We start from the raw sequence: 13,949 nt of genomic DNA, 5'->3' as shown, positions 1-13,949 counted from the left end.
ACTTGGAGTTTCCGGTAAAATCCCTTCAAAATAAAAGCACAATATTTACATTTGAAATAATCAACACATTTAAAGCTGCCTACTGAACACATAATTCGTTCAAATAGGCTAAGACAATGATTATTAAACAAACTGCTCACAAATTAAGAATAAAAGTGATAAAAAATGATATGTAAGTGCATTTAAATCAGCTACATCCGGTTGTCTCAATAGTAAATTTCGGACCGTTTTAAATGTCGGACCGACACGCCTAAAACCGGCTATACTGTCTCAATTAAAGGGAAACTTCCATTAACCTTTGTATTTACGTCTGAAAGCATTCCTGCCACTAATTTTAGAGGCAAATTACGTAATATAAGATCTAAGCTTTCAGACTCCAGGAACCAATGGGTGAGAATGTTTAATGATAGTAAGAATAAAATACACAGAGCTTCAGAGTCACAAAGAGACTAAACGGATTTTTATTGTATCTCTGAAAATACAAGCAATTTACTCCGTAAATTAGTTTTACTGTGCAAGACAGACACAAATTCTGTTTAATTTTATTTTAATCCAGTTTTCTATCTAAATGTTATTTTACAAACCGAAAATCTTTAAGTTATTAGATCACTAAAATGAGTTTCTTAGCAATAGTGAATGAAACGAGACGTTTTGCATATATTTTAAAAGTTCATTTGTCTTTAACTCCTACATAAGAGGCAGGTTTTGACTCCAAGCTAAGGTGTGGAAACAGGTCTGTGTTCATTCCTGATTCCTCTGAAAGGGAAATGTTCCTGGAGGGCCCAATAAGCCGTCAGAAAGCCCGGAAACCACACCCAGCTGCTGCTTAAAGCTAATCACCTGATGACGTCAGAGGACCTCTAGTTGCAGTGAGTCCTCTTCACCTGCAGAGGGAACCAGAAACCTCTCATACAACTTCAATGCATTTTATAGAAATTTTGGAAAACTGGACGTATGAATTACATAAATATTCACCACTTTGTGACTTGGATACCTTTATATATAATCCTGCATTATTGTTTTTATAAGTCCAGAAATAAACAGATTATGGCAACTATTAGGTGAACTCCACAAATCTGGTTGAGAAGAAAATAATTGTTGAAATGCAAAAGGCCATGTTTGTTCTGGTCAAAACTTTACATGTGTGGAGAAAAACTAACAGCACACTTCACTCTGAAACATGGTGGTGGCAGCATCATGCTGTGAGAAACTGATTCCGGTTAATGGAAAAATGAATGGAGCAAAATCCAGGACAAAAATCAATAAAAACCAAATTCTTATCACAATTCTTATTGTCATCACAATAATATCACAAAATAAATCCATACCATCCCACCATATCAGTTCTGTTTTGAAAGCTGTTTTTATTCAGTCTGGATGAAGATGGAGAGTATTTTACAGGCTCCCTGCAGGTTTGAACTTCCTTTGACCACCCAAGAATTTAGATTTCCTGTATTTTGATTGGTTAGGAGAACGCAGAGGGAGGGGCTTGTCCGTGTAACATCAAGAGTTAAAGGCAAATGAATACCGTTGAGTTTCACTTTAGCTGTAAATAAACCAGTTAGCTTCAGAAATCTGAGTCATCTGAGAATTCCCCCTGCTGCGTCCAGTGCAGCCCCTTCCTCCTCTTCTTCTTCTTCCTCTCGCCCATAAGCATGGCGGCCAGCACGGTTATCACCACGGTGATGGTGATGATGAGCACGGTGACGGTCTCAGCAATGCACAGCTCGGCGTCCACCTCCATCAGCCGGTGGTTGTGCAGGACAGACGGCTCCCTGCAGGTCAGGTTGTAGTAGTCGTCCAGGAAGATCCTCTGGATGCTGCGCAGCTTCCGGAAAACCCTCTGCAGCTCGCAGTCGCAGTTCCAGGGGTTTCCCCGCAGCAGGATGTGGGTGCTGTAGGTGTGGATGCTCAGGAAGGTCTTGAAGCAGACGGTGGACAGCTGGTTGTCTGCCAGGTTCAGTAAGGTCATGCTGGTGAGCGGGTTGAACACCGCTAACTCCATCTCATGGATCTGGTTGCCAGCGAGGTTGAGGACCTCCAGCGAGCGCAGCATAGAGAAGGTGCCGCTCCGCAGAGACGTCAGCTGGTTGTCCTGCAGGTGGAGCTGGCGCAGGCCGCTCATGGAGGAGAACGACCTCACCTCCATGCTCTGGATGCTGTTGTTGGTCAGGTTTAACCTCTGCAAGCCGTCCAGGTGGAGGAAACTCCGACTGTCCAGGCCGGTCAGCTGGTTGTGGGACAACTGCAGCTCCCGCAGGAAGGCCAGGCCGACGGAGAATCCCTCAGTGAGGACGGAGAGCCGGTTCCAGCTCAGGTCCAGCTTCTGCAGGAACTCCAGCTGGGCGAAGCCACCGTCCTCCACCAGGCTGATGTTGTTGTTCTGCAGCAGCAGAACCCTCAGCTTGCGGTTGCTGCTGAAGACGTGTTTGGGGACGACGGAGATGAGGTTGTTGGACAGGTCCAGGAGTTCGGTGGAGGGCGGGACCTTGACGGGTAGCTGGGTGAGGTCATCATGCGAGCAGGTGATGAACTTAAGGTCTCCATGGCAAACGCAGCTTCGATTACACGTCCAGTTCAGAAACACGCAGGACGACTCGGCGACCAGCAGGAGGACAAACAGGAACTCCTTCATGACTCCAGAGATCTGAAACTTTAGGACAGAAAAGAGACAAAATCAGAAACTTTATCTCAACTAAGTCCTGTTGTATTGTCCTCTCCTGTTGCTAAAAGATTAAAAGGATCAAAGTGGACTCAATCTGCATTATTCGAAGATTCATTTGAGTGAAACAATCAGCAGATAAGAACAATAAGAATTCAATCAAACAGCCAGAAAACTGTCTGGATCTCAGTAAAACTGGAGATTCATTGTAGAAATTGGTGTAAATCAAGATCCACTTTTTCCAACCAGATGACAACGATGAGATGTTTGTTCTTTAGAGAGAAAACATCCAGCATCACCTGAGTCCATCTGCAGGAAGCAACAAGTTATCTAACTAGAAAATGATGAGCTTCATCCATCTAATCGTCTCCAGCTTCAATCTGATTTGAATGAATTACGAGGCAAAAACATTTGAAAGAAGCATTCAGGTGAGTTTCAGACAGAAACCCAACAGAATTATAAAGGAAAGATTAGATTAGCTTCTGATTATTTAACTAGAGGTTCAAGTTTTCCTAAAATAGAAAAACTTTGGGATGCAGTTCCAACAGATCCAACAATTCATACCCAGAATTAATCAACAATTAAAGGTAAAACATTAAAAAAGATCCAGAGTTTCTGCTGCACCTCTGTTCCCCAAAACCAATCAAACTGTCCTCAGGTCTTACCAGCAGCTGCTCCCGGTGCGTTTGTCACCATCCGGCCAGCAGGTGGAAACTGGACATGATGGAGGAGGGGAGGGCGGTCTGTCACGGCCCGGAGAACCCGACGAGCGACGCCACAATGGCAGAGGATGGAAAAGAGGAGGGAGAGCTCGTCAATTATTCACCAGGCAGGCAGGCAGCCGGCGCTGCAGGCGCCATGTGGGAGGAGTTAGAGAGGAAAGCTTTAAGAGATTGAAGGAAACTGGGACAGGAGCTGAGAATTAAAAGCTCTGGACAGATTTCATTGATTGCATGTTTATGTCCTGCTTCATTTCTCTTCAAGATTGTTTAGTTACAGAAAGGCTGCAGAAGTTTAAAGAGAGAAAGATCTCAAATTTCAATCAATAAAACTTCAAAGTTGCAAAAGCAGTGAGTTTTTAGTGTTTGCAACAACTTTCTAAAAGAGTTTTAAACTAAACGTCTTATTGAAACTTTCACAAATTAAACAATTGTTCTTCAGTCTCGTTTATGAACATTTCTACCGGAAATGTTCATAATAGCCCTTTAAAAATAGAAATAATGAAGGTAAAATTATTTATTTGTCTCCTGTGGGAGAAATTTGTCTTAGAAAAGAAGAGAAGGCTGCAGGACAAAGACCAAACAAAACCTCAAGCAAAGTAATAAATAAGTAAAAATATCACAAATACTGAAATTCTGTGTCACTAAATGCTTGATTTTAGAAAAACAGGCTATAAATAACATCTCTAGGTTTTATTGTCAAATTATTCAGAATATTTTCATTATGAATCAAATGATTTAATGTCAGAATGTAAATTTGGGAGCCGAGAACTCATCCTGGAGGGACACCAGAACTCGTCTTGACGTTTAATGCAGGAGTTTAAATGATCACATCAAAGGCTGGATGAATAACCTAACAGGGAGTCTTTTATTCAATCAGCTCCAACAAACCGTTTTATGTTCCTTTAAATAATCCATGAAAAAGGCGAGTTCTGCTGATGCTCTTCAACATTTAACCAACTGAAGCTCCTGAACAGCAAACAAAATGTCGTTTCTGTGTGAAGATGAACTTGGATGAACTGAAAATCTTTCCCCCAGAGAGAATCACATGTTACATCACGTCTGTTTCAGGATGCAGTCATGATTTCCAGACTGAGTGGATCAGATGCAACGACACGTTTTCTTCTGGATCTGAAGATACCAGGAGATTTGGTCTGATGCTCTTTAATCCCACAACATTAGAAGCAGTGGCAGAGGTCAAAGGTCACTGCAATACATCTGACAAACACATTTTAATGAGAAGATAAAAAGTGTAGTAGTTTAAGGTTTTCCAAATGGTGTGAAACCTCTAGAGGTAGATAAAGATCACCAATAATCCATAATGGTCCAGTTGATCAGTTTAGACCCAAATTACATTAAATACATTTATTAAAGTTGTTTTTCTGTTTTTTGAACTGAATGTAACTCCAAATGCCTTCAAATGAATTCAGTTTTCTCACCTCCCCTGATATGGATTTATAATTCTAACATAGAGTAGAATATTAGCAAAATATGCAATTATTATTATTAAATCTGATGGTACCTCCAGCAAACTGGAGCGCTGGGTTTCTGCCCCTGTAAGCAGTTTTTACTATAAATGTGTTAATGAAATGGAATTGGGCCAAACACAGACTTTAATAAAAATAATAATAAAAATAATAATAAAGCTGTCTCTGCGCTCAATGAGGACTATTCTAAATTAAATAACATCATCCCAGCCATCATCGAACTGCAGCCTGAAGCTCTGCGGGTCGACAGCAGACCCACTGTGGAGTTTCCTCTCTCAGGTGTTGGGTGTCTGCTGGGTTCGGTTTCACCGCTGCGTCCGACTGATGAGCCACAAACTCCTGCAGAATGTTTCCAGTCGCTGTGCCGGCGCTGCTGCTCCAAATCTGTGTTTACAGTCCAGATGTGTCCAGATGTTCACAGGGTGTGTGTCAGCAGCTGTCAGATCATGAGACAGCAGCAGGATTAAGGTAAAATGGAGTTACTGAAGATCATGAAAGCTGCTCCAGACTCCATGAAAACTCTAATCCCTGCACGGCAGGATTACTTTCCACTTCTGCTGAGATTATCAGGAAACTGGGAAATCCTGCCATGTTCACTGACAGATCGGGTTTATTAGGGTTTAAAAAAGCGGATCATCGCTCAGGTTTCAGATCTTAACTGGATTTATCGCCCCGATTAAAGACACAACTTTTTCATCCTGATATTCTGCTGCCAAGAGGTTAAAAAGGGACAATTTTCTGCCAATAATCCCATCACTGGAGCGAAACCTTGACAGTGGATGGATGATTGTTAGATAAGTGACTGAAAATGTTGCACATCTGTTGGTCAAAGCATCAAAAAGTGTTTTTATCCTCAGGTCAGTCAAACAAACCTTTAGAGTCACAATTGTGACAATAATTTATTTTTCATTGTAATGATCTTTTTTATGCAGAACAGAAAAAAAGCAGATTATAATCTAATTACAGAAACATATCTAGAAGCATGTTACGTATTTCAATGCAAATGGTATAGAAATAACCTTTAAAACTGTTAAAAAGAACAGATTTTTTATTTTATTATATTTAAATTTAGGAACAATAGCTTCTCTTTCATTTTTAGGAAAAAAAGAAGTTTTTTTTACATTTTTTAAAAATAATTTTCAGATCTTTCCAGGTTCCTTTGATGGTAAATATGAAGAAAATAAGAGATGAAACAGATATTCAGTTTCATTCTTCTTTTAGTCAAAACATGTTAATTTCCATGTTATGATTTCTGTACTCTACCACATCTACTATAAAAATGTTTTAAATATTTATGATTTCTTAAATTCCGCGGTAGTTACCCATGAAGGGGTCAAAAGGGCAGAAATCGCTCTGCTCTGCCTAAATTACAGCTGTAGTTACCTTCTATGTCCACCAGATGGCAAAAATCGCCCTGATCTGCTTTAACAGTTGTATTTTCTTTGCCATAAACTCTGTTTCTCTACTGCCCTCCTGTGGCCACAAGCTGGAATTACACACTGAAATCCACAAATGGGAACTGCCACACAATTTACATGATCTACATTGCCTTCAACGTGAATTCATCTGTAAATTGAATTGCTACTCACATAAATTATTGCAACTGCTCCTGCACACATAACGCATTTAATTTTCTAATTATTTCATCATAAAAGCAGTTTATTTAGAGTGGATCAGTGTTTGGTCCATAAATTTAGAACAGCTGCAGTTACCTGCTACATTCTGGTATTAAGAGAAAATAAAACTGTTGATCTCGCAAACAAAACTCTTTATTTAAACTGTTTAGTCTTCACCAACATTTCAGAAAGCTAAATGTTTTGTAATCTCAACAATCACAACCTTCAGGATGGGAATTGAACTGCCAACCTTCAGTGCAATTCAAATAGTTTAAGATTCTTTCTGTATAAAAACCAAGTTAATTGGTTTTATTAAAATATTTTGCACTTATCTTTCCAATAGAATTGTTTTTGCACGTTGCTTAAGGCTAAAGAAACGTGATTTATGATTTGTAAACATTTCATCTTTACAATCTTTTCTTTTTCATGTTGAACTTGTAGGTAGGACATAAACACACCTGCATCCAATGAATGACTCGCTGCCTCTTCCAGACTTGGTGACTTCCTGCTGAAGAGTCAAATCAACCAAAATGTGGAAACCTCTGATATTTTCAAGGTAAAATTCAACAAATATTCACTTTTTAAATCTCTGCAATGATGCACTGAAGACTTAAATATTGCCAAACTTGAGGTTTGGGGGCCAAATCCGGCCCACCAGTGCTTTTTATGTGGCCTAAAACGCATTTGTTTGAAATATTTGGAACCAATGTGGAACATGGTGAAAATGTGCAATCTTTAAGGTACAAAATAATAAATGAATAAGTGATGCTCTTGGGGGCCCCCTGGTGGTGCGGAGGCATATTTTAGCAATTTACTAACAAGTTTTATCAAGGTTTTCTGGCCATTTGAGGACATTAATAATTTTCATATGAACCAAATTGAAAATGAAGCTGTTTTAGAGAGATCATATTTATTAAGATTTGGGAAAACTGGTTAACATCAACACTGGAGGAGGATGAGGAACTAAAACTGAACTCAAAATCTTTACGTTGCGTTTTTAAGTTCTGTACTTATAAGTTTCATAGAAATATTTTTAAATCCATAATTATCATCTCATCTAAGCAGAGGTCACAACGTTTGGGTCGTTCCACTTCGTAAGCCCGCAGCATGACGATTATGATTCTGCGACTCAAAAACTTGTTTGTGAAATTGTTGAGCTCACGGTTTTGTCTCTGACAGCAGATCAGCCGCAGCCAAAAACAACAAGCGAGTCGAGTTTTCTTTGAAGAGAGAAACCAGAGATGGGACTGTCAGTAAGGTTTCCTGCAGAGCCGGGTTATTTCCCAGCAGCTTCACCGCCGTGTTTTCCACAAGACCAAAGCTTTGGCAGCGACTAATTTACCACAAGATCATTAAACGCTGTGAAAAGCATCAGCTTCAGAAAGAAATGTATTCATCCTGCTGACAGTCTCAAAACTTTCACTAAGCTTTCAGGAAAACTAATAACCTTCATTCTGTTGGAAATTAAATGCCACAAAATCAATGAGTTGCATTTTATTAGAATGGAAACTTGAATTCAGCCTGATGGTCCGGATCGTTTTTCACTTCTGTTTCCTCCTCAACTTTTATTCCAAAACAATCAAAACATTTATAACCTACGTCTTTATGTAAAGTCAATAAATTGTAAAGCATCTGAACTCTAAAGAGCTATTTTGCTTTATATTCTTGTTGTCATGGTTTATTTACATTTCAGTTTTAGCTTGAATGTTTTCTATTTGGTTCAAGAATATTAGAGCTGCATCTTAAGACCAAAGGTCAAAGTTCATTGTATATTTCTGAGAAAACTTCTCCTTCCTTTATTGATGTAATGTTGGCTGCGCAGCACAGCTGTCTGCAAGAGGAACGTAGAACAGCAAATCTTCAGGAAGAAAACAAAAACTCAAAATATAATTTTTGATCCACTTATTGACTTTTTTTAACCTGTGGACATTTAGAGAGATAACTGCTGCTGTTAGCACTGAAGCTAACATTAGCAATCAGTATCATTAGCAACCTCTGATAGTCTGCTGTGAAAACCATGCAGGTTAATTGTAATTAATAATATTTATATACTGTACATCCATCTTGGTAAAAGTTTGTTTAGCACGTTTGGCAGCCATTTTGAAAAAAACATTTCTTATTATCTAGTTGTTGATATTTGCTCCCATTTGTGTTCAGTTTCCTCTCAGTTTTTTCTGCTGTTTAATAACGTCAGTGGATGTTTGTCGGTCTGGTGTTGGTTACCTTCAGATAGACAAATATTTTAATCCTTGTTTTTTCCAGATTCTTGTATGAAGTTCTGGATTTTGTTTTGAACCTTCTTCCATCCACCTGCTGCCTGTTAATCACGCAAAGAGGCTTTTGCTGCTAATGTTGTTTTTGTGTGAACTCTTCTTTCTCCACCTTCTTGATGGTGATTTGAGGAAACGAGGAGTGGCACAAAACGCCACGCCAAAGCCGTTCATAGGAAATGGTTGGAGAGCTCAAAAGGAGATGTTTTCAAGAGGTGACTGGGTTTAAGCCGTCATCACATCCTCTAAAGCGTGTGTGTGTGTGTTGTTGGAAAGTAGGGATGCTAATCAGTCCCAGATGGCGAGCAGAATCCCATTCTGCCTGTGTGTGTGTGTGTGTGTTGTAGGGGTAAAAACAGTCTGGGCTGGCTCACTCCGTCCCAGGATCTTGAGGCGGCGGGTGAAACACACTCCCAGTGAATGCGAGGAGGGCCGAGACGTTGCGTGAGAACGATCCTCACCGACTCTCATTCGGAGGGGGAGTGTTTGCACGAGTGTGTACTTCGCTGACAGACCCGGCTGCCAAACGGTTCTGCTCTCAGACTCAAAGTGAGTCATGCCTTCGAGGTCAAACGGGACTAATTGCCGTGATGTACCCGAATGTTGTTTTTCTTTCAGCTTTGAGACAGTAGCTAAAAGTTTGAGGTGACGAGTTTGTTGTTTTAAACATGATGCCAGGATGGGAAGACATCAGCAAAGAGTTTTAAGAAGCAACTGCTGCTGCCATCAATCTGGCAAAGTGTAAAAAACTCTGAACTAGACTGAAAAAGCTGCATCTTAAGAAGAAAACCTCTTTAAATTTCCATCTATCAGCACTTATAACTGTCTATTTGATACATGTATCAATATTACATTATTTACCTTCTTTTCCCATTGAATAAATTTATATTTATACATTTAAAATCTCAGGAGTTTGATTTATTTTCAATTAGCATCAAAGATAAAGCTTTTCATTAATAAGGTTAATTTATAGAAGAAAATAAACCCACAAATCACAAAAGATTATCAACAAAAATGTATAAACAATAAAAAAAAAATCATAACAATCTTCTAATTCGACTGATTTAGCTCTCGTTGGTATTTAGGCCTTTTTTTGGTTACATTTTCATTAAAATGATCAGTTTTTGATCTGCTTCTGGTAGCATGGATAGCATGTTAGCATGAGTGGCATGTTAGCATGGATAGCATGTTAGCATGAGTGGCATGTTAGCATGGATAGCATTGTAGCATGAGTAGCATGAGTAGCATGCAGACTGGAAAGAAAATTGGTTCACATATTATATTAGCAAAAGACATACATTACATCCATTGACATACATTTTTGATGCTAACTGTTAGCCACTCCAATGCTAATGAACGTGCAATGGAGTGGCTAGCAGCGGACGTTTTGTGACTGATGCCAAAATATCATTGATCAGATCAGTAGCTGGATACAACAGAGGCACTGCTGGGTGTGTAATTTTCTTAATTTTGTCCCTATTTGCACTCCATATAAGGTTACAACAAAATGGCTGAAAAAGAAAACAGTTGTTGGCGTTACAGTGGTCTAGTTCAAGGGTTTGCATCCTGTAGTTCTGGAAATAAATGTCGCTTCCACAACAGCTCCTAATAACTGGATTAAAATTTTTTTGTCTCTGCTCGTGTTTTATTTCACTTCACTGAATTCAAAAAATACTTTTTGGACTGTAAGGATTGCTTACCTCTGGTCTAGTCAAAGTCCAGACCTCTACATTAAGGAAGCTCTGTTTTAAAGAGGAGAGGTCCAGAAGTTTTTCCAGTAATTAGAGAAACAGAAAACTATTCCTGGAAGTTTGCGGCGGTTCTCAGTGAACTCAGTTGATCATGAATCATTTAAAAAATGACCTAACATTTTCCCAGCTCTCTGGCCGCCGTGACGCCATCTTGTTTTTGACTACAATGTTTAATCCGATGAGTCAGAAGTTATGAAAACTAAGGTGGATTTACACCAAAACTCCCACAACAACGACGTGTTGGAGGCAGAACATCCCGAAAACTAAAGTCATTGTAATTCATTCAGTTCCATCTGATGGGTTCAAGATTCATAACTTTCTGGAAACTCTTCCAGGAAATGGGACAGAAACAATTAATTGTCATTAATTGATTACTGAAATAACCGTCAACTCATCAAATAATCGTTAACTGGAGTTTACAGACTCAAGAAAAGGCAATTTACTGAAAAAAACAACAAACTCTGAGCAGTAATGAAGCCAAAACTGTCCAAAAATATTTACAATTAACGTTAAATATGTTCTACAAAACACTCGGGTGGCATCGATGTTTCAAATTATCTTTAAAAAAATCTTTTATTCATCATTATTAAAGCATAAATGCTGGGTTTTTCACATGTAGGCCTTCATGATACATTTTACTAAACAATAACTTGTCCCAGAAATCATTGCGATAAATAATAATGTCATTTAAAAAAAAACTACTTTCAAGTAACATTAATAAAGTTTAAATTTGAAAAGAGGACTTGAGTCTGGAACTGGAATAAAATGAAATAAAATAAAATAAAATGTATTTTTATGTTTCCATTAACAACATTTTCCTTAAAAAATATTAATCATCAAAATGTAAATGATCAAACTTTTTATTTATCCTTCAGTAAATTGATTAATTGCTTATTGAGACATATTAATTCACATGTTGATGTTGGAAGGTTTTATTTAGCTGTGTTGTTGCATTTAAGCTATAAAATTTTTATTTGCATTTTTATTCTTATCTTGAATAAAAATGCTAAAATGAAAAATCTGCTAAATGTTTCCATTTCTAAAATCCAGTTACTAGATTAATCCATAACTATATTAATAGTTGCTGCCTTACAGAAATGACATGTTTTGTTTCCCAGGATGAAGCTCATTACAGAACCAGTAAGACCAGTAGGAACCAGAACATCTTCGGTTTGTTCTAACTAAACGATCTGACGCTCGTCTGGTTTTGTTTCCACATATTTGAATCAGAAACAATGAAAACGCTGCGGCTCTGATGCAGGCGACGGCTTGATATCCCAGGAATGAAGTGGGAGGATGAAATATGTGATTTTCCCCATAAATGATTTACTTTTCTGTTTCTGGGTCTGATTGAGGAAGAAGCTGAGATGTTTTCACACCAGGAGGAGATCAGATGTTTTGGTTTATCTCTGTCTGACTCTGAGCTGTGAATTTTCTCATATTTCTGTTTCCAGAATATCGTTCTCCGCATCAGGAATTCCTGAAGTGCATCAGAGACCAGGATCACCAAACAAAGACGTTTTCCCACAGAGCACAAGAACAGCTTCACGCTGGATGATGGAAACTTTCACGCTGACACATTTACTTCCAGCTGGGAGCTTGTTTCACAGTTTGGTAGCATGTTGATTCGACAGCATCGAGTTATTTCAGCTTTCATAACATTTCAAACATCTGAACTCTTTTCTGTCTCACTTTATCCCAAGAATCATTATTTTGGGTTGTGTTCTATTAAGCTAAACCCAGATATCATCATTTTTTGTATTTAACTTTCTTGTCTTTGCTCTTCCTCTGCTGCTCTCCCTCAGTCTGCCTGCCTGGTCTCCACTCTCAGCTGCTCCCATTTCTCCCAGTTTTAAACTTTCATTAACTAACTGATGGATTCTTCTGTTTCTTCTCACCATTTGTAAGTTTGCTTTTATTTTTTATTCCCAGCTGCTCCCTTTCTTAGATTAAAATTGTTTTAAAGGCTACATTAATCTATAAAACATCCATAAATAATAGTTTCAGTTTCAGAAAGAATAACTTACATTTCCCAGGCAATCTCAATAACAATTAGGATTACACATGCTAAATATACTATTAATCCTGGTCGATTATATTCACTAAAGATATAATAAAGTAAAAAGCAACACAAAATATTTCTTCATGGCCAAAAATGTAAGGTTTTGGAGTGACCTAGTCAAAGTCTGAACTTTGATCAAGTGATATTGGCTCAAGTTTTTTTTGTCAGACGTTAAAATGTGTTTGCTCTGGAGCATTTAAATTTGACACAAAAGCATGAATTATTGTCTCTTCCTTAGCGATACATTTGCAGAGTTTTGTAAGTATTTTCATGTTTTTGTGGAGATGTTTGCTAAACTTTCAAACTCCTGCATCACTCAGCCAGTCGTTTACAATCTGCAAAAGATTAAAATTCTCAGATCCTTTCTACCATCAGAATCAGCTGCTGCAGCTGAAATATGCTCATCAAATCCAGATGTTTTTACATGTTTCATAATAAAATACATAACATGTTGACACAGACATCTGCTAGCAGGAGGAATATGGTTCTATTGCTAACATGTAATTAGTTTAGTCATAAATTATAAGCTGTTATCCTATATAAATGTTGTGGTTTTAGAAGGATGTCTGTATACTGTTGATATTTTTATTAGATTATGCAAAAAGTTTGCTTCAAACCACCAACTTTGATCAGGTTCATATGAAATAGTGAAAGTAAGTAACAAGAATTTGCAAAATTCAAATCATATCCAACCTGATTAATTGGATCAACTTCCTGATCTTTGGAACGAAAACTTTCTGTTTTGGTGCAAATTCATCCTGAACAGAAGAGGAAGTCATTCTGAAACCTGAAAGCGTCCTTCTCCATTTCAGAACCATTTGAATATCTTCTGATTTAGATTTGCATCCGACACACTTCAAAGACTCTTCCAAATTCACATTCAACTGTTTTTTTGTCTGATAACTCGGAAAGTTGAACAGTGGTTATTCATCTCTGTGCCTGCACAGAACATCATGTTCTAAACTGAACCATAGCTTTAAGGCTAACAACCATCTGCCACTCAGTTATGGGAGGCTAAAGGGGCCAAAAAGAAGCAAATTTTCCTGTCTGATCTTCATAAATACTCAACACACAAAAAGCATCATACAAGTAAGATCTGAGAGGAAAAAAATCACACATTTTCATATTGAACAAACAGATTCCTTTGCCAGAGGTTGGGATATTATAGACATGCAGCCTTTATGTTTGAACAAGGTTTGGTTTTTGAACAAATCACTAGTAACTAATCCATTTCGTTGAACTCTTCTTGTTTTAGCAGTTTCCAAAAATGTTCTAAAACTGCTAAAAACAACCTGCAACATGCAATTAATAGAGTTTCATTGTAAAAAATGGGCACCTATTTCCTGACTTTTCCTAATTTAATTTAAATGACCTTTTTAATA

At 38.1% G+C, this 13,949-nt stretch overlaps 1 protein-coding gene across 1 annotated transcript; it reads right to left on the bottom strand.

Moving 5' to 3' along the window:
* Window positions 1–1,287: 1,287 nt before the first annotated feature.
* On the bottom strand, window positions 1,288–3,427 carry LOC129353474 (insulin-like growth factor-binding protein complex acid labile subunit). The gene is made up of 2 exons (XM_055022821.1): window positions 3,328–3,427; window positions 1,288–2,653 (listed from the first exon to the last, which is right to left on the bottom strand). Exon 2 carries the CDS (start codon window positions 2,633–2,635, stop codon window positions 1,568–1,570), a length of 1,068 nt encoding a protein of 355 aa, XP_054878796.1. The 5' UTR covers window positions 2,636–2,653; window positions 3,328–3,427; the 3' UTR covers window positions 1,288–1,567.
* Window positions 3,428–13,949: the final 10,522 nt, after the last annotated feature.

This window comes from Poeciliopsis prolifica, unplaced genomic scaffold (assembly GCF_027474105.1).
Source record: "Poeciliopsis prolifica strain line A6 unplaced genomic scaffold, Auburn_PproV2 SCAFFOLD091, whole genome shotgun sequence".
Taxonomy (NCBI): Eukaryota; Metazoa; Chordata; class Actinopteri; order Cyprinodontiformes; family Poeciliidae; genus Poeciliopsis; species Poeciliopsis prolifica.
Note: the sequence above shows the minus strand (reverse complement) of the source record. Positions and strands in the feature narration are given on the sequence as shown.